This window comes from Diadema setosum, chromosome 12, assembly GCF_964275005.1.
Source record: "Diadema setosum chromosome 12, eeDiaSeto1, whole genome shotgun sequence".
NCBI lineage: Eukaryota > Metazoa > Echinodermata > Echinoidea > Diadematoida > Diadematidae > Diadema > Diadema setosum.
Window position 1 is genome coordinate 12,124,841 of NC_092696.1, and position 26,831 is coordinate 12,151,671.

Here is a 26,831-nt window from a genome sequence, read left to right on the forward strand (position 1 = left end):
ATTTTGAATACATTGTGTCTTTGAAGCAATTTTTTGGAAAAGATATTTCTCATTATTAATTGTTCTAAAGGATTGTATTGTATTGTATTGGGGGATAATGCACATTTGAAACAGAAAATAAAGCAACATCCCTGAAGTGAACCCTTTTGCTGTGTGGAAAAATGCCTGTATCTACATCCAGCATGAGTGTCAAACCATTTTGTAGGAATTGATGATATCCTTCCATCTAGTTGTCTTAATTTCAACTTGATAATTTCTTCTAATTAATTGAGAATAAAGAGTTGTTCTTATGTACATTAAAGTCGGGCAATTTCTCAATCAGTTGCAATAAAAACAACTCATAGAAGAATTTCATCAGTTCTGATAATAAAGCAGTAATCATTGCACGCTAAAGAGAACTCTTTAGTCACAACTGTGGACACTCTGAGGATGCCGGAGCCACATGCTCACCAATAGGTGAGGAAGAAAGAAAGGGTTCCTAATACTTCTCTTCACCATGATTGTGGTAGCTGAATTATTAACTGGCTGCAGACTTGCTTTGATAATACAGCACAATGTCTGTGGTACACTTGTTTTGATTTCATCTTTTCATTTCATTGCGTCACACCAGCAAAGTTTAGAACATTCCCTAGAATGGAGTTTACTCCACATATTATAGGAGAATGGTGACTCCAACTGACTGGTAGACATGTTTACATAATCTGACTACGTTTCCAGGAGATTTGATGGTTTGTTGTGGATAGAATAAGATGTTACTTGGTAAGACAAAGTTTGATAAGAAAAATACAGTGCTATGATATTAAGCTGTCAATATGCATTTTACGTTTTTGTAGATTGTATTACTATTAAACAAGGCTACTTGGCCATTACAAGATAAATCTAGAGCTTGCGGAAGAAACCAATATTATTTTGAAACTGCAGTTTAATACCTGTTTGTAAACTGACAAAATTTTTACAAGTTTTGTTTGGGTCTGCTTAGATAAATTTAGCAAAATCTAATAAACAGAGAATTGTCAAATGGATATTATGAAAAACCAAAAAGGTATCAAAATGTAGATACATTATGAGATTAATGCAAGAATGACATCAATTTAAGTATATTGCATTTTTGTTTGTTGTACAATTGTAGCTTCTTTTGGGTCCATGATACACAGAAGTCATGTGGCCCTTGCAAACTTTGTCAGTTACATTATTTTGTATATTAATGTCGGCGTGAAAAAGTGTCCAAAATTTCCTTTTTTTCATCAAAAGATGATGTACTCAGGATGCTGTAATTTTTAGTCGATCTGAACTTTTTAAGATCGACTTTAATAGAGTTATTTGTGTGAAACACCCCCCTTGGATAAAGGAGGGGAGTATTTACAATATTGTAGAAGTGTATGTTGCTCTATTCCTCAAATGAGCGAGACAGTCCAACCAATTCTTTATTGTTGTTTTGTTCTTTTTTTAACTTAGTTCGGCTTGTTGGTGGGGCTAATGAAAGTCAGGGTCGTGTGGAGATCTACTACAATAATGCCTGGAGCACTGTCTGTGATGATAGCTGGGGACAGGAAGATGCCAATGTCGTCTGCAGAATGCTGGGATATCCTGAAGCACAGAGTGCCTCGGGATCAGCATCGTTTGGCCAGGGTGAAGGAAGCATTATCCTAGACGATGTTGAGTGCACAGGTGAAGAGACCAACATTCTTGACTGCGAGAACAGAGGACTCTTTAGTCATAACTGTGGACACTCTGAGGATGCTGGAGTCACATGCTCACTAGAAGGTGAGAAAGAAAGAAAGGTAGCCCCCAACCCCCCCCCCAAAAAAAAAGGCAAACTGAAACCGCAAAGAAGTTTACAAATAAAGACTGTAATGTCAAGTTAGCTCTCTTACAGTCTGCAAAACAAAAGGATCACTGAAATGAGAGTGGAGATACTGCTACAATTTAGCATCCTTAAATGTATAAGGACTGTTTTCATTCTTTCATATTTCTCTTGTTTTGTTTGTTTGTTTTCTTCAGTAATTGCACCTACAACCACAGTAGAACCAGCAGCTATGACCACAGTTGAACCAGCTGGCTTGGAGGTCCGCCTTGTCGGCGGACCAAACCCCTGGTCAGGGCGAGTGGAAGTCAACTACGACGGGGCCTGGGGCACGGTCTGCGATGATAATTGGGGCGAGGAAGATGCTACCGTCGTCTGCCGCATGCTGGGCTTTAGTGGAGCAGAGCAGGCCGTCTCCAGGGCTCTGTTTGGGCAAGGCAGCGGGGAGATCGTGCTGGACGACGTGGCTTGCAATGGGACGGAGGAGGAGCTGTCGCAGTGCTCCCACAATGGTTACTTGAACGATAACTGTGGCCACAGCGAGGATGCTGGAGTTATATGCTCCCCATCAGGTGATGCACTGTTACTACATGGGATACCTTATCTTGACCATTTATCTGATTGTTCGTGATATTCATTTTCAAAGTTTCTACTGAGACACTGGCTTCATTAGCTTCATCTAAACACAAATTATGATGAAGGTCTGTAGTTTCTGATGTGCAAGTGTGGTGAGAGTATGAGTTGTCTGTCTGCTGTGGATTAGTCAAGATTTTACAATCTTGTCTGTGGCTCCATTTCTATGTCAGCACGACTGTCAAACCATTTTTTTTTTTTGTTCTTGTTGTTGATCGTAGTTCGACTGGTTGGTGGAGCTAATGAAAGACAGGGTCGTGTGGAGATCTACTACGATAGTGCCTGGAGCACTGTCTGTGATGATAGCTGGGGACAGGAGGATGCCAACGTCGTCTGCAGAATGCTGGGATATCCTGAAGCAGAGAGTGCCGCGGGAGGGGCATCGTTTGGCCAGGGTGAAGGAAGGATTATCCTAGACGATGTTGAGTGCACGGGTAACGAGACCAACATTTTTGACTGCCAGAACAGAGGACTCTTTAGTCACAACTGTGGACACTCTGAGGATGCTGGAGTCACATGTTCACCAACAGGTGAGAAAGAAACAAAACCCTACTTTATAGTTCTCTAAACATTTTTGTATTCAATTTTTTTTTCAATTCAATGTTTTATTTCATTTTCCGACAAAAAAGATATGAACATCACTTTTTTGATAACAGAAATTAAGGTGCGTAAAGTATAACATGAAAGAATGTATATACAATGATTGTACCACCTTATAATAATTATACACTATCATATAACTCAAGTGATTAGAAGTAATTATACAGTATGCAAAATTCGAAAAATGGAGGGACCCACTAAGAAGACTAAGCTTGTAGATTGTGGGCCCCTCGGAGGAAAAACATCAGTTGAGAAAAAAAGTAATAGTCTGGAAGCCCACTAGAAAGATAGATCAACAACAGCAGACAGATATACAAACAAATAAACATGAAATGAGACTGAGGTAGGAGTAACAATACAATGGAGAGTTGACTATGAGACGAGACAAAATGAGGCAAAGCTAACATAATAGAAAAGAACAGAACAGACAAAAATGTTCTACAGAGACAGCGATCTCGTAAGAAGTGTGTCGAGAAAGTGAGAAAAAGTGACGCGAGAAAGAACAGGGCAATAGACATAATTGTTATGATCGGAGAAATATCGTAGCATGATATGAATAAGTATAAAAAAGCTAAAGTATACTTGGCAATCAATATGTGAAAACATTGGTTCTTAGAAAAAAGTTTTAACAGCTGGTTAATTCTATTCAGTAGAATAAGGTTGCAATAAAGAAACTTTCAATTTCCTCTTGAATGAGTATATTGAGGGGGCTAGGGTCAGCGGTGTTAAGTGACTGCAAATCGTTCAAAATATCAAAATGTACGTGGCACAAATGTTTTGGTTGCTTTGTTTTGTTTCATTATAAACAAATTCAAATTGATGATGGGAGTTGTTTTTTCTGTTTCAACTGATTAACAAATTGCCCTACATCCACGTAGATAAGCACTGGATTAATCAGTGTTTTAGTAGCAGCCATGACAAAGAAATCATGAGATACATACAACCGTGTATTCGAACAGGATTCAAACCTACTATACAACCTCCTCATCTCTGAACAGGAATCTTATCCACAATGGATAAGATGCCTATCTTGAAATTTTTCATTTTGGAAAAAAATTTTGAATACATTGTGTCTTTGAAGCAATTTTTTGGAAAAGATATTTCTCATTATTAATTGTTCTAAAAGGATTGTATTGTATTGGGGGATAATGCACATTTGAAACAGAAAATAAAGCAACATCCCTGAAGTGTACCCTTTTGCTGTGTGGAAAAATGCCTGTATCTACATCCAGCATGAGTGTCAAACCATTTTGTAGGAATTGATGATATCCTTCCATCTAGTTGTCTTAATTTCAACTTGATAATTTCTTCTAATTAATTGAGAATAAAGAGTTGTTCTTATTTACATTAATGTCGGGCAATATGTCAATCAGTTGCAGTTCCAAAAAACAACTCACAGAAGAATTTCATCAATTCTGATAATAACGCAGTAACCATTGCACGCTATAAGAATTAGAACCAGCACTGCTGTCAGACAGAAGCTTTATGGTCTGGAGGATAAGACTCCTGTTCAGAGATCAGGAGGTTGTAGGTTCGCGTCCTGCCGGAGTATGTAAGCCTATGGTTTCTTTTGTCATGGCTACTACTAAGACACTTATCAGTGCAGTGCTTATTTGCGTCAATGTAGGACAATTTGTCAATCAGATGCAAACCGATTTGTTGTTGCTATTCTTTTTATCTTGTTTTTTTTAACTCACACTGTAGTCCGGCTGGTTGATGGCGCTGGAGAAGGAGAAGGTCGTGTGGAGATCTACTATGATAATGCCTGGAGCACTGTCTGTGACGATAGCTGGGGACAGGAAGACGCCAATGTCGTCTGCAGAATGCTGGGATATCCTGAGGCAGAGAGTGCCTCGGGAGGGGCATCGTTTGGCCAGGGTGAAGGAAGCATTATCCTAGACGATGTTGAGTGCACAGGTAACGAGACCAACATTCTTGACTGCCAGAACAGAGGACTCTTTAGTCACAACTGTGGACACTCTGAGGATGCCGGAACCACATGCTCACCAACAGGTGAGGAAGAAAGAAAGGGTTCCTAATACTTCTCTTCACCATGATTGCGGTAGCTGAATAATTAAAGGGAAGATAAACCCCAAGAACAATGTGGATTGAGTGAAAGCAGCAACATTAGTAGAACACATCAGTGAAAGTTTGAAGGAAATCGGACAATCGATGCAAAAGTTATGAATTTTTAAAGTTTTGGTGTTGGAACCGCTGGATGAGGAGACTACTAGAGGTTATGATGTATGAGTGGACTACAATATCAAGAAAATCTAAAGAAAATACTACAAAAATCCATTTTTCATGAAAATTACAAATTCCATCAACTTGATATTGACATATGTTAAGGGTAGCAATTATTCCCCCTGCTTTCTGAAAGCGGTTGGTCCACTGCTCTTTCATAATTCTAGAAAAGTGAATTTTTGTTGAATATCCTTTATATTTTCTTTGTATTGTTGTCCACTCATACGTCATATCCTCTAGTAGTCTCCTCATCCAGCGGTTCCAACACCAAAACTTTAAAAATTCATAACTTTTGCATCGATTGTCCGATTTTCCTCAAACTTTCACTGATGTGTTCTACTAATGTTGCTGCTTTCACTCAATCCACATTGCTCTTTGGGTTTACCTTCCCTTTAACTGACTGCAGATTTGCTTTGATAATACAGCACGATGTTTATGGTACACTTGTTTTAATTTCATCATTTCATTTCATTGCATCACACCAGCAAAGTTTAGAGCATTCCCTAGAATGAAGTTTACTCTTGATATTAGGAGAATGGTGACTCCAACTGACTGGTAGACATGTTTACGTAATCTGACTACGTTTCTAGGAGATTTGATGGTTTGTTGTGGATAGAATAAGATGTTACTTGGTAAGACATAAAGTTTGATAAAAAAATACAGTGCTATGATATTAAGCTGTTAATATGCATGTTACGTTTTTGTTGATTGTATTACTATTAAACAAGGCTACTTGACCATTACAAGATGAAGAGAGCTTGCGGAAGAAACCAATATTATTTTGAAACTGCAGTTTAATACCTGTTTGTAAACTGACAAAATATTTAAAAGTGTTGTTTGGGTCTTCTTAGATAAATTTAGCAAAATCTAATAAACAAAGAATTGTCAAATGGATATTATGAAAAACCAAAAAGGTATCAAAATGTAAATACATTATGAGATTAATGCAAGAATGACATCAATTAAAATATATTGTATTTTTGTTTGGTGTACAATTGTAGCTTCTATTGGGTCCATGATCCACAGAAGTGGCCACTTGCAAACTTTGTCAGTTACATTATTTTATATAGTAATGTCTGCATGAAAAAGTCTTCTAAATTTGTCTTTCATCAAAAGATGATGCGCTCAGCATGTTGTAATTCTCAGTTGATCTGAACTTTTAAAGATTGACTTTAAAGAGACTGTACGGTACTGGTTGAGGTGGGGATTCATGTTTCGAACATTCCTTTAAAGTGAGATAATGAGAAACCTTATGAAATATGAAAGACCATGTAATTCTAAGAAGAATTCAACGTTTATTTGATGAAAATTGGTTTTCAAGTGGATGAGATATCCAAAAAAGTGATAATAATAAAAGGCGACAGGCCATGCCTTTTATTAGGATCTCTTTGTTTCACCTTGTTTTTGGATATCTCGGCCATTTCAAAACCGATTTTCATCAAATAAACTTTTGATACCCCATAGAATTGCATGCTTTTTAATATCTCATAGAGTGGTTTCTGAATATCTCGCAAAATGTTAAAAGCTAAATCCTCACCTCGACCAGAACTGTACACACTCTTTAATAGAATTATTTGTGAAACAACCCCCCCCCCCCCCCCCGAAATAAAGGAGGGGAGTATTTACAATATTGTGCATGTGTACGTATGTTGTTCTATTCCTTAAATGAGCGAGACTGTCCAGCCAATTCTTTATTGTTGTTTCTTTCTCTTTTTTTTCTCTTTTTTTAAACTTAGTCCGGCTTGTTGGTGGCGCTAATGAAAGTCAGGGTCGTGTGGAGATCTACTACAATAATGCCTGGAGCACTGTCTGTGATGATAGCTGGGGACAGGAAGATGCCAACGTTGTCTGCAGAATGCTGGGATATCCTGAAGCAGAGAGTGCCTCGGGATCGGCATCGTTTGGCCAGGGTGAAGGAAGCATTATCCTAGACGATGTTGAGTGCACGGGTGAAGAGACCAACATTCTTGACTGCCAGAATGGAGGACTCTTTAGTCACAACTGTGGACACTCTGAGGACGCAGGAGTCACATGTTCACTAGAAGGTGAGAGAGGAAGAAAACTTTCCTTACTTCTGTACACCATGACTGCTGTATCTGTTTCAATCTCTGAAAATGAAAGGTTTGTTCAAGTAGACTCAGTCACCTTTGTTGTGTGTGGAGAAAAAGAAAAAAAAAGGCTTATAAACTCCTTGGTAACCACTGCAAAGGGACTGTCAGATTAACCTGAAGTTTGGTACACCTTAACCTTCTATTCATGAGTATATAAAATTACAACTAACTGTAATTCTGTCAAGAAAACTAAAAAATCTGTATTCAGCCAAATCAAAAAAAAAAAAAAAAAATGCATAATTCCAGACCTTTCAAAATCAGCCCATGCCCCTTTTCTAGTTTAGGTTTCAGAAGTGCAGGACCCCATATCGTGTTATTGTTCAAAAAAAAAAAATGGGCATCCATTTGGTGACTACCTCAGTGAAGATAAGACTACAGAATGAATGTCGACTTTCCAGTCCTACCTTTTCAAAGGGAAATTGTCCTCAGCAAAACTGACGGACAATCTTTTGGCAGCCTTCATTTTCATTACACCTTTCCCTCTACAATTGCACCCTATAAAACTCAATTTTTTGAATAAGATGTTGTTTTGTTTGGTTTTGTTTGATTTGGTTTGGTTTGGTTTGGTTTGGTTTGGTTTGGTTTGGTTTGGTTTGGTTTGGTTTGGTGTGGTGTGGTTTGGTTTGGTTTGGTTTGGTTTGGTTTGGTATGGCTTGGCTTGGTTCGGTTTGGTTTAGTTTGGTTCGGTTTGATTCGGTTCGATTTGGTTTTGTTTGGTTGGTTTGGTTTGTTCATTTTTTTTTGGGGGGGGTGGATGGGGGACAGGATGGTTGATGTGTTGCCCACTGACACACTAGAAAGTGCTCTGTGAAGTTTGTGTGCCATCACTCTCTATACGTCATAACCTTTTCGTGGTTAGGTCCTCCCGCCAGTCCAAGTCCAGCAACCCTCAGTGCTCCTCTCGCAGTGCGCCTAGTCGGAGGCCAGAAAGACTTTGAGGGGCGCGTGGAGGTCTACCACGATGGGAAGTGGGGCACCGTCTGCGACGACTCCTGGGACCTGCGCGACGCTGACGTGGTCTGCCGCGCGCTGGGATTCAGCAGAGCGAAGGCTGTGACCTCTGAGGCCTACTTCGGGCAGGGTGAGGGCCGCATTGTCCTGGACGACGTGCAGTGCGTGGGCAACGAGACCAACATTGGGGACTGCCTTCACAATGGGCTGTATGAAAGCAACTGCTTTCACGTTGAGGATGCAGGGGTTGTGTGCCAGAGGAATGGTATGCATTCTTGATTCGTGATAGTTCTCAACACTTGAAGAGTTTCATAGCAAAATGGGCTAGGCGTCATTTTTACACATGTTAAAAGTAAGTCCACCATCAAATAGAATGAAATGAAAAAAAAAAAAAAGAAACAAAATTCATTTTACCCAGTTCAGTGCGAAAAATTGATCACAGGAAAACATCCTCTTTTGCTGTAGCAGAGGGCCAAGGATATATCCTTTCAGATCTCTCAGAAGACAAAGGAGTTTTGTGTCAGAGAGTTTGTATGCACTCTATGAATGATATAGAAATTCAGTCCACACATGTTGGCATTGGCTGCTTAGCTGGAAAAAAAAATAATAATAAATAAATAAATAAATGAAGTGGTAATTAACTGTCAATAAGTCATGGATTCCCAACTCTTAATGCATCTAGCGCTTTGTCTTTTGACCGACAGTTCGACTGGCGGGTGGCAAATATGGTGAGGGCCGCGTTGAGCTTTTCATCAACGGCTCCTGGAGCACCGTCTGCGATGACGCGTGGGATGTCCGGGACGCCGGCGTTGTATGCAGGATGCTCGACTTCCCAGGTGCCGAAGAGGCCCCCGGTAGCGCCGAGTTCGGCCAAGGAACCGGTGCCACTGTTCTGGATGATGTAGAGTGCACAGGCAATGAGACCAATATCTTTGATTGCGTACATGCAGGCTTGTACGTGGAAAACTGTGGCCACTGGGAAGATGCTGGAGTAGTCTGCTCAATCAATGGTAAAATAAGAACACCATGCCAAAGTTCAAAACTACCAGTCGGTTATCATCATGTCAGTATGTTATAGTATGTTCTCTTAATAATGTCATTTGTATCCTCTGAATTGTTATCAGTATCATATTGATAGAAATTTAAATGTCATTGCAAGAAATCGAATAAAAAGTCATTGAATGTTATTGTGTATATACTCAATATACAGCTGTATATATATTGTAGATTATTCTAAAGAAGACACTTAAAGGAAGGCAATACCACACTCCTCAAACCATTATGAAACTAAGAGGGCGGTCGTGATTTGGCAAAAAGGTGTATGTCTGAAAAATATCATGTTTTTGGTTTTTACCATTTGGGGGGTTTTCGATGCCGAAATTTTCATGTGACCAACTTTCGTAAGTCATCGATCCTTTGTTTCCGAGATACTTGGGGCTATCTCTGTATCATTTTATCAATTTTCCTGCTTTTGATTAGGCAAAAGGGTGTATCTTTACATACACCCTTGACGTACAATGACGTACCAGGATAGAGAACTACATGATTTGGCAAAAGGGTGTATCTCTAGATACACCTCTAACCGTGCACGATGGGGAGAGCTTAAAGATTTGGCAGATAGGTGTATCTTTAGATACATCCATCTGCCGAATGAATCATGAATTATAGTTGCGAAGTATGACAAGGCAGAAAGGTGTATCTTTTATACTCTGTGTATATTATATACTCTGTTATACGTGCTGCTGGCATGTATGTGTACCGTTTCACCGGTCGGTGCGGTGGCGGGCCATGCTCCTGACTCAAACTGGCAGCCCGTTGCACTGCAGGAGTTTCTCCTTGTTGCTAGTCGGTGAGTAGATAGAACCTAATATCTAGAAGTTCAGATCTAACGTTGTCTCAATGGCCACTTCTATGCCATTAGATGCGCAGATTCGTAAAATCTAGTCTGTTGAAATGACAGCTTTTCTGGCAAGTGTGGCTGTGGGATGAGAGTTCTCTACGCTTCAAAATGACAGTGATCCCTGCACTGTCCGTGCTGTGCAGTGCATGTAGAAGCCTGTACAAAATGGTGTGCTGTGTGACTGTAAGATCGGCTACCCATTACGCTATGCGAATGGGGCTGTTACCTAACAGACATTTAGTGGCAGTTACACACAAAGGTCTAGAGAAAGATGTGTCCCTGTCTTTGGAAATGATACTTGGATGTACTGCTCAAAGTGCTCAGTGGATGCAAACAGTTAAATGATCCTACCTGAATTTTCACATTTATTGAATTTATTGCAAAAATTGGGAGCAGCATGATAACTGCGTTTTTAAGAACAGATACATGATGTGCAAACAACTGCCTCTTTGTTTGCTAAAGCATTCAGTAGAGAAAACAAACGAACCTTTTGTCGAAAAAAGGGGCACAAAGCTAAAAATATAATGAATCATCTCATTGGAAGTAGAAGTTTTTGAAAAAAGGGAGGAGAAGGAAGAAGAAAAATTCTTCAGCTGTAATCCTTAACCATGCATATCCATGAGACCATGTTTTGTTAATATTTAGACTCTAGGGTGAGTTGTAATTTGCGCACATTTTTCTATGTTTGATGAACAAGTTGTGCATCCTGATAGTTTTCTTTATTGTTATTTTTTAAAATCTTTTTGTAATAATGAAGTAAAGATTGTCAAGAGTTAACATTTGATTAGAAATGGTCTCACATACACCCTTCTCCCTACAAAATCTCTGGTATATTTTGTTATCGTTTAATTTGGCAAAAAGGTGTATCTCTATACATACACCTTTTTGCCAAGTTAAATGCACGATTTCTCACGGTGTATAAGAAGATACACCTTTTTGCCAAAATAGCGTGGGTTGCAGTCCCTGTAAACGTGATTTGGCAAAAAGGTGTATCTCTATGCATACACCTTTTTGCCAAGTCAAATGCATGATTTCTTACGGTGTATGTGAAGATACACCTTTTTGCCAAAATAGCGTGGGTCTCAGTCCCTGTAAACGTGATTTGGCAAAAAGGTGTATCTCTATACATACACCTTTTTGCCAAGTTAAATGCATGATTTCTTACGGTGTATGTGAAGATACACCTTTTTGCCAAAATAGCGTGGGTCGCAGTCCCTGTAAACGTGATTTGGCAAAAAGGTGTATGTCTCTAAACATGCTAAAAGTGCTGATTCTGAAGTATTCTTTAAAGTTAGATGCAAGAAAATTATCAGGAAATGAAATTTGAAGTGTATACTAAATCATGGAATTGAATCCCTGAGCGTTGCACAGTTTAGGTGGCTTCTACGGTCAAGGAAACTGCCAAAACTTTAAAGTCGATTTTCTCGGCTTTGTAGTCGCTGTAAAACGGCAGACATACACCTTTTTGCCAAATCACGACCGAGGGGTGCAGACTAAAACCTTTGAACTTTAACTTATTAAGGGCTATATGGTGCTCCTATTTCATTGCTATAAAAGAAGATTTAAGTAGAACATATCTTCAAGGAGCCCCATTTATTATTAGAAACAACTGCTGTAAAACCAGAGGCATTCATGAAGTGGAGCCATTGCAGTGGCCATTTGTGCCAGGTGAAACTTTTGCAAATCGCCACTGGCCTTCAATGTTTTGAGCAGACAGAAGAACCTTTTGTATGAATTAGTACTTTGGGGAATCTTGGCTCCCTTGCAAAATATGTAAAAGTTTCATACACATGAAAATTTCTGGTTTTTAACAATACATACAAATAAATTCCTACAGGGTGCCTATTTAAAGTCAGTTGCCCTGATTTGCACACTCAAGCCGATCAATGTCATGTAATGGCAGTTCTTGTTAGAAGAAAATAGTTTCTTGTGTGTATTATGTTTTTAAAGCCAGCCAATTTTTCATTTTACAGAAATTATATTTTTCAATCTTTCTCTCATTTGGTTGACTGTTCTGAGCAGTCTACAAACAGCATATTATGGGAAAGCATCAAGATTTGTAGACTTGTGCTTCAATCCAATGACAAGTCACATTCCATGATGTATTTCATTTGGAAGATATGAATAATTCTAGACCTGTGTAAAAAAAAAACTGTACATGTGGATTAAAATACACCACAAGGAACCCAGCTTATATAATAATGTGAAATACAATGGACTGTACTCTGTAAGTGTTGCCTGAAATCAACGAATTAAATCATTGAATGGTAAAATACATAAACAGATTCACACACAAAAAAAAATTTAAAAAAATGTCTTGAAAGTTATGATTCATAGGGAAAAGAAGATGAATTCAATTCAATTATTTGTGATCATTTCACATGTAAAGCATTCTTAGATAAAAGCAAGACTGGCAATGTCCTTGAGCTGTTCCTGAAATAATTATGGTTGATAATATGTGACCCTGCATCACAAATTGAACAAAAAGTCACCAGACATGGATTTTTAGGTAAGGGCAGATTCTGAAAGAGCCGACTCAAAGCTTTAAAATTATTTATAAATGCATACAAATGGACTCTCTTAACCTATCTTAACAGTGGGGAAAAATGCACACACTCTGGAAAAGTTTGTACTGAGAAAAGACACTCTAAAGTATAAGGTCTATTCAAGTGCTTAATCTGATCGTTCATAGCAACTTCATAGCAACAACAACGAAGGGATCATCAGATTAAGCTGAAATTGATAATGCTCTAGTGACACACTCTGTCCATGACTAATAAAAACTTTCAAAGCAGTAGCAGCGTTCTTTCAAAAGTTTTTAGAGTTAAAGAGGGAAGAGAGTGTAAAGGGTTTTTAAGAAATAAAAGGGGTACTCCCAGACACGCTTAATCACATGATTATTTTTAAAAAGTGTTGTAGAAAAACTGCTGAAAATACAACCAATTTCAGAGTTGTTTTATGGTCACAAACTTTAGCATAATGTGGAAGAAGGGTTGTTCTCTCATAAAATATGAAAAACTCGAGATTGACTGGGTTGGCCCGTTTCACCTATCTTGAGTCCTCTCACAAAGTCAGTCCGTGCGACTTTTTATTGGTTGTGTGGTGCACGGTCACATACATTATATACTTTATCTGCTATTTCATTTTTCTTCACTGGTATCAATCTTCCACCAGTCCGACTCAGAAATGGAAGTAATGACGCCGAGGGTCGCGTAGAAGTCTACTACGATGGAGAATGGGGAAATGTGTGTGACGACCAGTGGGACGTTCGGGACGCCTCCGTCGTCTGTCGCGCGCTCGGCTTCAACAAGGCCTCCGTGGCGCTCCTTGGCAGTCACTTTGGCGCGGGCGATGGGCGTATCATCTTGGACAACCTCTCCTGTACGGGGAACGAGACCAGCCTTATAGACTGCAGCCACTCACCGATCTTTGAGCATAACTGTGAATCCTCCGAACACGCAGGAGTTATTTGCACAGGTGAGTGCCTGTGAACTTTCCAATACTGTAAAAGTGAATACTTTTGCGCGACTGCCCGCGGTAATTTTTCATGCTCGGCCGGATAAGAAGAGTTTCGCATGTTTTTGATCCAGTGGAATCAAGACGTTAACTACTAACCTTATGGCAAGCAAAAATATTAGCGTGCTTTTATTTTCGCGCTAGTTTCTGGTTGCGCGAAATGCGTGAAAATTTCAACACCGTGAAAATTTCCACTTTTACAGTGTAGTCATCAGCAGTACATGGCCCTCACTGCTCTGTGCTCACCAGTCATCATACTCGCTGATATTCTTTATTATTTTTATTACTGTATATATTTCATGTATTTGCTTCCAAATCAGCAAGGAATATCATTTATGACCTTGCGGATTGTATACAAGGCATTCATTGGTCAAGCCCCTAGTTACGTTTCTGAACACACTCAAAATCTGTACGGTTCTTGACACTCTACTTCTATAAATCCCAACATGTAAAACAGAAATAATATTAGCAGACCGAACATCTGCCTGTTCATCTCCTAAACTATGGAATAACTTGCCATTAGAAATTTGGAAATCTGGTAAGGTGTTTTGCAACTGTTAATGACTAGATGCTTTATTATTATTATTTCCGTTGCATTTACCCATTGTATGTTTGGTGACACAGATGATGTAGATGTGAGGCTTGTGGACGGCCCATCAAACAAGGAAGGGAGAGTCGAGGTGATGTACCGGGGGACCTGGGGCACCGTCTGCGATGACAGCTTTGGCCTAGAGGAGGCCAATGTGGTCTGCCGAATGCTGGGCTACCCGGCGGCTGAGGCCTACCGTGGCAATGCCTATTACGGGGAGGGTGAGGGCGCCATTTTGCTGGACGACGTGAACTGTAACGGATCAGAGTCGAACCTGGCGAGATGCTCCCGCCGGCCTTTCCTGGAGAACAACTGTGCTCACTTTGAGGATGTGGGCGTTAAGTGCACTGAGATAGGTAAGAGCAACCATAAGTCGATCAGGGGGATGTTTCATCAACGTTTGTCAGCGCTGACAACTTGAATCACCATAGTAACAGTCAGTGACCAGAGCATCTCAGCCAATCAAAACCAAGGATTTTGCTGAAATTGTCAGCGCTGACGACAAATGTTGATGAAACACCCCCCAGGTGCAAACGATTTCAGAGGTAACTAGAAAAGCACTCTTGTCATTGCTAGAAAAGCACTCGGAGAGCACAGACACCTCTGCCAAGCCAGTAACTCAATTTCCAAAATAGAAGCCTTTTGTTTACGTCATTGCACGGTGCCTTACCCGAGCAGAGCACACGCTTTATTGCGTGTGTGTAAACCCCCAGTACGCACAGCTTGAACCCCAGATTATATGCCAAAACATGAAAAATCCTTCAAAAATCCATGAAAATTCTCGGATCACTACCAAAATTAAATGAGGTGTTCCTTGTGTCAATATTGACTTTATATGCAAGTTTCATTTTAATCCGTACACAACGTTTTGAGTTATTTTGCAAACAGACAAACCAACACCAATGATCACTTAACCTCCTCCTTCCTTGGTGGAGGTAACAAGGGTAGAGTCCTCCGCAAGCAATTCATTTCCACCCTTATACACATATCATCGCTGGGGCGACAAAACCTCGTATCTACAAAATGTCAAATGTTCAGGAGAGCCAAAAAACATGGCGGCCAAAGCACTGTGGCGAATGGGATAGCCTTTCCTTTGACATGCCGTGGTGGCTTCATTTTTGGAGTAAGAAAGTTGGGATTTGGACAGGACATCACTCAACCCATTATTTGACCATTAATCCAAAAAAGTCATTTTCACCAAAATTGCAGGTAGAAGGTCTCGTCACCCCAGCGACAATATGCTGAAAATGGCCCTATTTCCGATGAGTGATAGAGAATCCTTGCTAGTGTCTCTCCTCTCTCCCTTAGTTTCCTGCCACGCTTCAAGCTCGTGGTCAGTTTGAATTTGCACACCTTAGATACGTATGTGCAGCTGGAATCCTCACTTTGTTGTCCCTATTTGCCAGTAATGAAGAATCTTCCCAAAAATGTAGATAATTCCATCATCCAGACCTTTCTTTTATTATAAATGTTTCCTGTAAATTTCATCCATATTGCAGACAGACAGACAAACCCGTGCTAGAAAAATCATCACCTCCTCGGCATAGGCAATAACAGTCTCTCCAATGGATGACATTGTGTGACAAACCATATTCAATGATGTAACCATCTTTAATCTTTTGTGTTGTAGCAGAACCTGTCAACTGCAAAATGTCTTTCATGCAAAGTGTGTTGCTCAAATGGTACAATATATGATGCTCTGCTGAATGAATATTCATGTCTTCTTTGCAAGATGTTTTGAATGAATAAAGCAGAATATTAACAATCGAGGGTGAACCAAGAAGGCAATTGCTGCTATTTGGCAGTACTTTGTACTGTTTTTGCCAAAATACTACAGGCATCGTGGATTTTTTTTTCCAGACTGAAATACGTACCGAGCTTGTATGTCTAGTGTAAGAAAGGGGGAAAAAAATATTTTCAACGAGAAGTATGACTTTTTTAGCCTTCAGAATTTTGCAGTGCTGTTTGCATTTTTGTCATACACGGGTAAAGAAGTTCCAATGATAAGTAATTATTATAGATAATGCTATCGCAATCTCATTACGTTTCAAAATGACACCTAGATTCCGTGATCCGACTGGTTGGTGGAGATAATGAGAAGGAGGGGCGAGTGGAGATTTTCCAGAATGGTACCTGGGGCACCGTCTGTGACGACTCGTGGGATTTCCGTGATGCGGATGTGGTATGTCGCATGCTGGGCTACACCGCGGGAACCAACCTGGCCTTCTCCTCCGCCCGGTTTGGGGAGGGAGAGGGTCGCATCGTGCTGGACAACGTGGAATGCATCGGCACCGAGATGAGTCTGCTGGATTGCCCAAGCAACGGACTCTTTGAGCACAACTGTGGCCATTTAGAAGATGCTGGGGTCGCCTGTGCTGGTGAGTGACTACCCATGCCATGCTTACGATTCCTCATGCATGCTCTCCCAATCTCACCAAGGCCATTTTTAGGCAGGATGGGGGACTGGGCCCTAGGAACGTGCAAACTCTGGTATATGTCCTCAATAAATTATGTGAATTAATCTATTGCAGAATACAATGTCTATTGTCAAATGTTTATACGCCCAGACACTCAGCGCAACATGCCACGCTTGTTCATCAGCATTTATTAAGGTTAGAGGTGAAACATACTTTTCAGAAGGGGCCCAAAATTGTTCTTCCACCATTTGGAATTGCTAGAAATGCATAAAAGGGTCTACCAAGAAACCTGTTTAGCTGACAATGATTTGCCAAGGTAGTGAGATGTTTTTCCTATTATTTTGAAATCAAAAGGGTGAAATAATTCTAATTACATGTGGATACAACGTTTATTCGTGAAGTGCCCTCTCTGTTCAACAGTGAATCTATAGGTAGAAGGTTGATCGATAATGCCCTGGCAATCATTTTTCCAAAGAAGCTGCATCCGATTTGCTCTTTTGTGGCAGATTAAAGGATTCTGCTATAGTCTGATTTGTTGATAAACGATGATTGTGTATAAAACATGATTATTTACCAACCATGATTGGATATGTCCTCAGATTGCAAGACTGTTGCTGAATGTACCTTTTAGCCAATATTTTGCATTTTCGTCATTTCCTAATTGAAATTGTGTTATCAAAGTGCTACTTCGCACATATCTTGTGCATATTAATGTGTCCATAAAGGGACCACACATTACATGCGTCCTCGATGACTGCAGGTTATCATGGCTCATTCATATCTGTCAACTTTGTGATCAACAGGAACCATGCCCCAGGAGCTGACATTTGAACTGCGACTCGCCGGCGGAGGGAACAATCGCGAGGGCCGCGTGGAGGTCAACTACAACGGCACGTGGAGCACAGTGTGCGACGACTACTTTGGCATCGAAGACGCCAACGTCATCTGTCGCGAGCTGGGCTTCCCCGGGGCACAGACCGCCCTCGTTGGGGCGCACTTCGGCCCCGGCTCGGGGACCATCCTCCTCGATGACCTCGCCTGCAGAGGCAATGAAACCAGCCTGGCATCCTGCCGCCATTCGGGGCTCTATCAGCACAACTGTGGGCATGCAGAAGATGCTGGGGTCATTTGTAGGACAACAGGTGATCTTTGGAACTTTTGTCAGATGCATGAATCTAATTCTTTTCTTTCTGTAAGATTTCCAGATAATTTATCAAGTGTTCAATATTCCACATTTCGTACAAGTTTGTAATCCATTTGTGACCGTGCATCACAAAACGAACAAAAAGTCGCACGCACTGATTTTGTGTGAGGACTGAAAATAGGTGCAAAGGGTCAATTTGGTCAATCTTGACTTCTTTATATTTTCTGAAAGAGCAAATCTTCTTCTGCATTATGCTAAAATTAGGTATCATAAAACGAACAGGAAAGTGTGTTTTTAGCAGTTTATCTCAAACACTTTTTTAAATTGCATGATTAGGTATGTCTTTAGAGTCCCCCTTTCATTTCTTAAAAAACCCTGCACACACTCTTCACTTTCAACTCTAATAACTTAAGAAAGGATGATGCTACTACTTTGAAAGTTAGTATTTATCATGGACAGAATGTGTTGATAGAACATGCTCAATTTCAGCTTAAACTGATAATCCCTTCATTGTGGTTGAACCGGTGGTTTTCATCCTGTTTTTTGTCCCATTCATTGCACAGGTAGGACGGCTTGGAAAAGATTAAACGCTTGAATAGACCCTGTGCTTCTGAGCCTCTTTTCTCAGTTCACACTTTTCTTGAGTGTGTGGTTTCTTTCCAATATTTCGATAGGTTAGGAGAGTCCATTTAATTTGAGTTATACATCATTTGAAAGCTTGAAGTCTGCCCTTTCAGAATATACTCTTAACTAAAAATCCATGTCTGGTGACTTTTTGTTCGTTTTGTGGTGCAGGGTCACATTTATGCTCCAATTATATGCACATGTAATGCATAAAAAGTAAACTATTTTAACAACTGTGGACTACGATCCAAGAAGGGAATTGACAGATGGTATGAAAAGTAAACTATTCCAGAATCAACATTTAATCCTTTGTGTGTTTTTGGTGCTGATTGGCACAGAAATCCCCATAGTGTTGTGTCATACTGGCTGTACAAAGCCTCTGGCACGGAGAGGGTTAATACTGATGCCAGAGTACTGTAAAAGTGGATATTTTCGCACGACTAATTTTTCGCGCTTGGCCGCGGAAGAAGAGTTTCGGGTATTTCTAATTCTGCGGAATCAAGACATCATGCACAGGAACATACCTATGGCAACCAAAACTATTCGCATGCTTTTATTTTCTCGCTACTTATTTTCTTGTTGCGCGTAATGTGCAAAAATTTCAACACCGTGAAAATTTCCACTTTTACAGTAGTACGATGTGACGGCCGGGGAGAGTCCATGCAGGAATGAGGGGTCAGATTTTTCCCCTGAGATTGGAGTGTTTTCATTCCCAAATGACAATAGCGAGCTGTAGCTCTTCAACACGAATGCCAAAGATGAGGCAATTATACTGAAAATAATATTCTGCACATGCGCAAGGCAGCTGTTTTCATTGTTCAACCTGGCAGGCTGCATTGTTCTACAATTGTAGCTCGCATCGCAGATCTAAAACTCACTACTACAAGTAATAACCTAAAGGACAGCACACCTCAAAAGAAGATGAAATACTGCAATGAAACATGTTTTTTGTCTTCTTTGGATTCTCCTTCTGCTCAAATGGTACAAAGTGCTATTTTGGTACCTTTAATTATGTAACTTCCACCTCTCAGACTTTTAGTCTTGATGGGGCACATGACTAAGCCATTTCACTTTCTCATTTATCAGAAGTGCCAGTATCTCTGCTTTAATGTCATATCTTGGGTATGGATTCATTTGACACCAATGCATCAGCACTTGTTTCATGTTGATGATTTCATTTCATTTTCCCTTCTTCCTACGGTGTAGTGCGGTTGAGTGGAGCTGCATCGTACCGCCAGGGAAGGGTGGAAGTATACCACAACGGTACGTGGGGCACCGTCTGTGATGATTACTGGGACGAGGCGGACGCCAACGTGGTTTGCGGCATGCTGGATCTGCCAGGGGCTGAGGATTGGCCGGGCTCGGCCCGATTTGGAAACGGTGAGGGCGCGATTATCCTGGACAATGTCCAGTGTGGACCGGACGATGATGACCTCTTGGCCTGCCCCCACAATGGACTGTACAATCATAACTGCGGCCACAGTGAAGACGCTGGAGTCGTGTGTTCACAAGGAGGTAAAGAATTTTATTAAAAATGCTGAAAACAAAGTACAAAATAATCACTCATATCTAGAAATACATAATAGATTCACTCATGATAGTTTTAGCATTTTTATTAAGGTCTTAGCATCTTCACAGAATATCTGTTGCCAGTCACAAGATTTGCTACTTATATCTTGTGATCGCAAAGCTATGTTTTGACCATCTCTGCTACTGTAGCCCTATTTCGTTGAAAAAAGTTTTTTTCCTTTCTTACACTAGACATACAAGCTCAGTATGTAGTTCATTCTGGAAAAAAAAATCCACGATATCTGTAGTATTTTTGGCAGAAATGGCAGCAGTTGTCTTCTTTGCTCACATCACATTGATATTCTGCTTTATTCATTCAAAACATCTTGCAAAGAAGATATGAATATTCATTCAGCAGAGCATCATAAAATGTACCATTTGAGCAACACACTTTGCGTGAAAGACATTTTGTAGTTGACAGGTTTTGTTACAACACAACTGATTAAAGACAGTTACATCATTGAATATGGTTTGCCGCACAATTTCATCCACTAAAGAGAGTAACTGTCAAGCCGTACGTGAAATTAAAACATTGATGCCTCCATTTCATGGACATCATGTTATTTCCCAACCCAATGGACTGGATCGCTTTTAAAGCGACTTTTCTTTTTTTGTTTGTGGTTTATTTTGTTTGTCCCTCCTCTTGGAGTGTAAACACTCGAAAAACTGTCAAACCTGGGCCTTTTTCTTTACAAAAATCAAAAAAAAAAATTTCTCTTTTCCTCGCTGCGGTCAGTGCGTCTCGTGGGAGGTAGCAACAAACTGGAGGGCCGAGTGGAGGTCTACCACAATGGCAGCTGGGGCACGGTGTGCGACGATAATTGGGGCCAGGAGGACGCAGCCGTCGTCTGCCGCATGCTGGGCTTCCGTGGGGCCATCTCAGCCCCCGGATCGGCCAGATTCGGGGAAGGCGAAGGGCAGATCGTGCTGGATAATGTGCTGTGCTCTGGCCAGGAGCTGACCATTATGGACTGCCCCAATAACGGACTGTACGACCACAACTGTAACCACGGCGAGGATGCTGGCGTCATTTGCACAGGTTAGAGTTCACAACACACTGCCACTTACGCAGACATAGGTACACTCTTGCATTATCATTGCTATTTTTATTTAGTTTTATTTCAAAAGTGGACTGGATAGTCATGGTCAGGGCCTGCTATTCAAATAGCAAATATTGCAAATAAAAATCATGTAGCACAACAACAACAAGAAAAGTAAATTAACATGTAGAAACAAACAAGATAATATGATATCTATGTACTTTAAACACAAATGAAAGATAAGAGTGAAAGAGTTGAAAGGGGAAACAATGTACTGCTTGACTGCTTTCACACAAATTTGCGAGATTAAAATGCACACAAAAATTTCTGGTTTTACACAAAGAGATTTTATATATAGAGTAAGCAGTCTCCATAAGCGTGCGTACAAGTGAGGCGTCCAAAATTGAAGAGGGAGCGCACCCTCTGATCCAGGCAATTTATTGCAGTCTACGTTAAAGTCATATCTTTTCATATCATATCTGGAGTGATTTTCTATTCTTCATAACACATTTGTAATGTTCAAAAATTCAATGTGGTTCCAATTGTTTAGATATTAGTTTCTACGATGATCTCCAGTGATATCATATCATCAGTTAGAGTCCAGGCATTGTTGTTATTAACAAAATAAATAATGGGAACTTGAGTGTAGACTAGAAAATAGTTTGAGCATTATGAAGTTTGTTTGGCATAAACATGACTACTTTGAATGAAGATGCCATAAAATCAAACAACATCACCAACATTATGACATTTGAGCATTATGATTACTCGAACATTGTGCCGTAACTATGAAAAGGTGCAAGCTAGGCTGACTCTGTTGATATTCAAGTCAAGCGCATTTTAACAGTGTGCCGCCATCTACTGTTCAATGTGCAGGATCTGGGCAATAGCAGCTCTCTTTGCGCAGCCACCTCCGCCACTGGACTATTAGATGCCCTCTTGTGGTATAATCTCTTTAGTTTTACAGTAGTTTGGCATGCCCCTTTCCCCCACAGATGATCTCGAGGTTCGACTGATGGGAGGAGACAGCTCCAACGAGGGTCGAGTGGAAGTCCTCGTCGATGACGACTGGGGCACAGTTTGCGACGACTCCTGGGACTTGGCCGACGCCGCGGTCGTCTGCCGCATGCTGGGCTTCCCCGGAGCCGAAGAAGCCCTGATGCTTGCCCACTTCGGGGCAGGCGAGGGCGACATTGTCCTCGATGACGTGAACTGCAGGGGGAATGAAACCAACCTGGCCCAGTGCACTTACACAGGACGAGAGAACCACAACTGCAGGCATTATGAAGATGCAGGAGTGGTGTGTACACCACTAGGTAAGGTGTCAACTTTCTGTGTTAATGTAAGAGATACACCGTTTGTGGCAAACACCATTTAGATAAGTGTCAATCTTCAGTTTAAGGTTATACCATCTAAAGTATCTGTTGTATGTGTTAACTAGTAACGTTATAATAGTGTTTGAAAACTAGCGTTTGAAAAGATTAGTGTTTGAAAACAACACATGTGTGTAGATTTTCGATGTATGTAAGATTCGGGCACTCTGATATGTAAGCGAGAGTAGGAATAAACAGGCATGAACCGGTAGACAACTGGTGTAGACATATAGTTTCATTTAAGTGTGTTCTTTGTTCCATAATTCATGGACATGAAACAACAGTATCAAGACACTTAATAATCAGGTCCAATTCGGAAATGTCATGCATTCACATTGTAGAGAAATTAGGCACTAGAGGTGACATATTTGTTAATAAGTAAAAGGGCACAGAAAGAGATGCTGAGTGGCTGTCACAATACAAGTATCTGGCCAGCAAAAATTGTCTTACTTCAACAAGAAATACACCAGATGTAATGAACCGGATGTATTCAGGCTCAAGGGGATCAGGCAGGTGTTGTGAATGTACATGTACATGTATGATGAAGTCAGCTTTTAAATGTCAAGTATTGCATCCAATAAACTTCCATGCCTGACATACTAGTATGTTCCGGACACGAGACGGACACCTACAAAGTTTGTGCATGTAGGAGATGAAGCACAGTCAGGTTAGGTTCAATGCATGAAACACTAATTGGTCGAATCTTTCTTTGCCTTTTGCCTGGTTGCTCTCATTCCCTTCTCACCCCTACCTTGCAATTTCATCTCTATTTGTGATTTATCAGTTGGTCCAGAACTGAGTGAAATTATATGCCATTTACTGCCTTCTTCACGGATGGAAAATTGATCTGTAGATATCAAAGGGTTATTGAGTATGACCTCTAGAGTCAATGGGTTATGGAGGGTGACCTTTAGACATCAAAGGGTTATTGAGGATGACCTTTAGATATCAAAGGGTTATTGAGGATGACCTCGAGATGTCAAAGGGTTATTGAGGATGACCTTTAGATACCTAAGGGTTATTGAGGTTGACCTCTATAGAGTCAATGGGTTATGGAGGGTGACCTTTAGATATCAAAGGATTATTGAGTATGACCTCTAGAGTCAATGGGTTATGGAGGGTGACCTTTAGATATCAAAGGATTATTGAGTATGACCTCTAGAGTCAATGGATTATGGAGGGTGAGCTTTAGATAACAAAGGGTTAGCTTTAGATATCAAAGGGTTATTGAGGATGACCTTTAGATACCTAAGGATTATTGAGGTTGACCTTTAGATGTCAAAGGGTTATGGAGGTTGACCTCTAGAGTCAATGGGTTATGGAGGTTGATCTCTAGATGTCAGTGGGTTATGGAGATTGACCTCTAGATGTCAAAAGGTTATTGAGGATAACCTTTAGATGTCAAAGGGTTATGGAGGTTGACCTCTAGCTCTTTATGTGCCACGTTCGCACGTCCGGCTCAGTCGACGGCGTGCCAACTTCGCATATTCTGCTCAACAAACAAAGCCGCCAAAACCGATCGATAAATCGCTAATCACTGCTAATCCCGCGGCACAATGAAAGCGTTTTTTGTGCTTTTGTTCCTCTCATAATATATGGCTTGCATTCTATGTAGTGATTGACAATCAAGTAGTGTTCCCCACTAGATTTGCTCGTACATTCTAAGTTTCTGTCACGGTTTTATGTGCAAAAGTCATGCCTTTACAGTGATGTAGCAACTGGTCATTCGAAAGAGAAATTGAAAAATAGATTCTTCATGCAATTCATATCGAAACAAAGTTTGGCATTCCTCTTTAACTTTGCCTACTATTATGCCCATCTTAACAGAAATTTGTAGAGGTCATACAAATTGGAAAAACATAATTCTTTCTCAAAGCATGACTACCTTCGTGTCTCGGAATAACGTGGCACACCGGGGGTTTCCACCATGGCACATAAAGAGCTAGAGTCAATGGATTATGGAGGTTGACCTCTAGCTATCAAAGGGATGATTAGCAGCGGATGACAATGTTGCTCTCCTTTTAAAGATACATCCGATCTCTCGGTGCGTCTGGTTGGCGGGCCCTCCCCGCACTCCGGCCGAGTTGAGGTCTACCATGAGGGTGAGTGGGGCACGATCTGCGACGATGCCTGGGACCTCCGCGACGCCAATGTTGTCTGCCGGTCGCTGGGATACTCCGGGGCCATCTCGGCGCCGTACGGGGCAACGTTTGGCCAGGGCAGCGGACCCATTCTCCTGGATGACGTCAACTGCAATGGTGATGAGGCGTCTGTGGAGTTGTGCGGGAACAACGGCTTTGGCACCCACAACTGCCAACACCGTGAGGATGCAGGCGTTGTCTGTAACTTTGGTGAGTTGGGGGTCTACTCCTGATACTTGAAACATGCTCTTTGCGACATGTTGTTTGTGTGCTTTTAATCTTTCCGGTCTTCTAGAAAAAGTTAGTGGAATAATTTCAAGTGAAAGTATTGACAGGAAGATAGTGCCATTGACATACTGACATTCAGAACTTTTGTTATCATTGGAATGATTTTGATTGTACAGTTTTGTGTAAAATGGATAGTGTTTAACTCTTTATTTGCCACATTTGCACATATAATGTCATAAAAGCAGACGTTTTTGTTTTTAATTCTGCAGAATCAGGAAGTATGAAATCTGAAGCTTAGTACCAAAAGTACACACACTTAGTAATGCTCTTTAATTAAATATATTGTTTACCATTGGGCGGCAGTGATTTCAAAAAATGTATGAGTTATCACGTGTGATATATATGTTTATGTCAGTTGTATCACAAGATGTCCTACCATATGAAATTATTGCAATAAGGAGATATCACTATTTTGGCATGAAACTTTCACAAATTGAAGCCATCAGCGTTTTATGTGGCATAAAACTTTCATGAATTCAATGCATCATGCAGACAAAACATTTCACTTGCAATTTATATGTACTTTTGCAATTTTGGCCTGCGAAATTCACGAAAGTTCTATGCACAGAAAAATGTGTGGTTTTGCAGTGATCACAGAGGGTTATAATTGCTCTGTGATTCTTAATGTTTGTGCTACATGGGTGAGCTGAGGCTGACATCACATGACAAATCAACATTCATTTCTTGACTATTTATGCTCCTTTTGGGAATGTCGTGCAGATTTGCCCCACTTTGAAGTGAGACTAAGCGGCGGGGACACGCCCTTTGAGGGTAACGTTGAAGTGATGCGCTACGGCCACTGGGACGTGGTGTGCGACAATACCTGGACTTTGGCTGACGGATTTGTGGTGTGCAGGTTGGTGTCAAAGGTCAAATTACTCTGTGTCTCATGCAGTGGTTTATTTCGTCCCTCCTTCGTTCTCTGTGTATAATTTTGTGTGACTACCGCATTAAAGAATTATTCTCAAAATGTCCGCAACCTGATTGATAGCCACTTTGGAGAAGAAGTTTTACTTAAAGTCTCATTTTACAGTGTTGAGCCATGCACCCATAAAATTCTTTCTGTAATAGCCTTCCAGCAAAATTTGTGCCTGGCCAGGCATCCTGTAATTTCTTTCAGTATTTTATATCACGATACATGCAACCCCATGCAAATGAGCACATGATGGTAAGCCACCTACCTGTATTCGAATGTTGTTCTGCACCCATTTTGTAAAGCATATGAACACACATCTTTTGTGATTCAGTGGAATTTACTCACTTTATATTTCCCTCATCGTGGACGTCCAGGCAACTTGGACTGTCAGGAGTCCTCCAAGTGTCCTTAAACTCAAGATTCGGAGAACCGACACTCGACCAGAGGTACGCCATGGTGGACGTCCACTGCACCGGAAGTGAGAATGAACTCGCCGCGTGTCGCTTTGAGAGCAACTCGACCGAGCAGTGTCGCCCGGGAATGGACGCAGCGGGAGTCGTGTGCGGAGCTCGTAAGTTAGACCAGACAAATTAGCCTAAAGCTCTGCCGTGATCTTGTGATTCCATGGTATCCGCTGGTAGCCATAATTTTTTGCAGTATACAAATGTAGATTTGTTAAACTTTACAATAGATAAAACAAAACAAGAAATACATGAAGGAAGAATTCATATTTCATCATGCTCATGACAGAGATTTAACCAATAATGAACAAGTAAAGTTAGGAAAACTCAAATAGGGTACTGATATCTGTGTTGAGGAAAAGAAAGATGGCGATCAGTTCCACATGACTACATTACCCCTTGACCCCACTAGTACAGACATGCCCCTACCCCCTCCACACCCCCACCGCTGGGTGGTCAGACCTTCCACTTTGAATATTAAACAAGTTTCTGCTGCATGTCAGTCCATTG

The 26,831-nt window shown here is 40.8% G+C and overlaps 1 protein-coding gene across 1 annotated transcript in view; it reads left to right on the forward strand.

Moving 5' to 3' along the window:
• The window catches only part of LOC140235719 (uncharacterized), a 106,257-nt gene that overhangs the window by 58,341 nt on the left and 21,085 nt on the right, over positions 1 to 26,831 (forward strand). Inside the window, exons 25-41 of the mRNA XM_072315732.1 lie at positions 1,456 to 1,764; positions 2,047 to 2,376; positions 2,659 to 2,967; positions 4,742 to 5,050; positions 7,018 to 7,326; positions 8,252 to 8,608; positions 9,048 to 9,353; positions 13,418 to 13,720; positions 14,384 to 14,439; positions 16,465 to 16,726; positions 17,569 to 17,907; positions 19,740 to 20,048; positions 20,839 to 21,141; positions 22,138 to 22,476; positions 24,543 to 24,866; positions 25,665 to 25,800; positions 26,235 to 26,431. Coding sequence (XP_072171833.1) covers positions 1,456 to 1,764; positions 2,047 to 2,376; positions 2,659 to 2,967; positions 4,742 to 5,050; positions 7,018 to 7,326; positions 8,252 to 8,608; positions 9,048 to 9,353; positions 13,418 to 13,720; positions 14,384 to 14,439; positions 16,465 to 16,726; positions 17,569 to 17,907; positions 19,740 to 20,048; positions 20,839 to 21,141; positions 22,138 to 22,476; positions 24,543 to 24,866; positions 25,665 to 25,800; positions 26,235 to 26,431 — 4,797 coding nt within the window. The remainder of the gene's footprint in view (positions 1 to 1,455; positions 1,765 to 2,046; positions 2,377 to 2,658; positions 2,968 to 4,741; positions 5,051 to 7,017; positions 7,327 to 8,251; positions 8,609 to 9,047; positions 9,354 to 13,417; positions 13,721 to 14,383; positions 14,440 to 16,464; positions 16,727 to 17,568; positions 17,908 to 19,739; positions 20,049 to 20,838; positions 21,142 to 22,137; positions 22,477 to 24,542; positions 24,867 to 25,664; positions 25,801 to 26,234; positions 26,432 to 26,831) is intronic.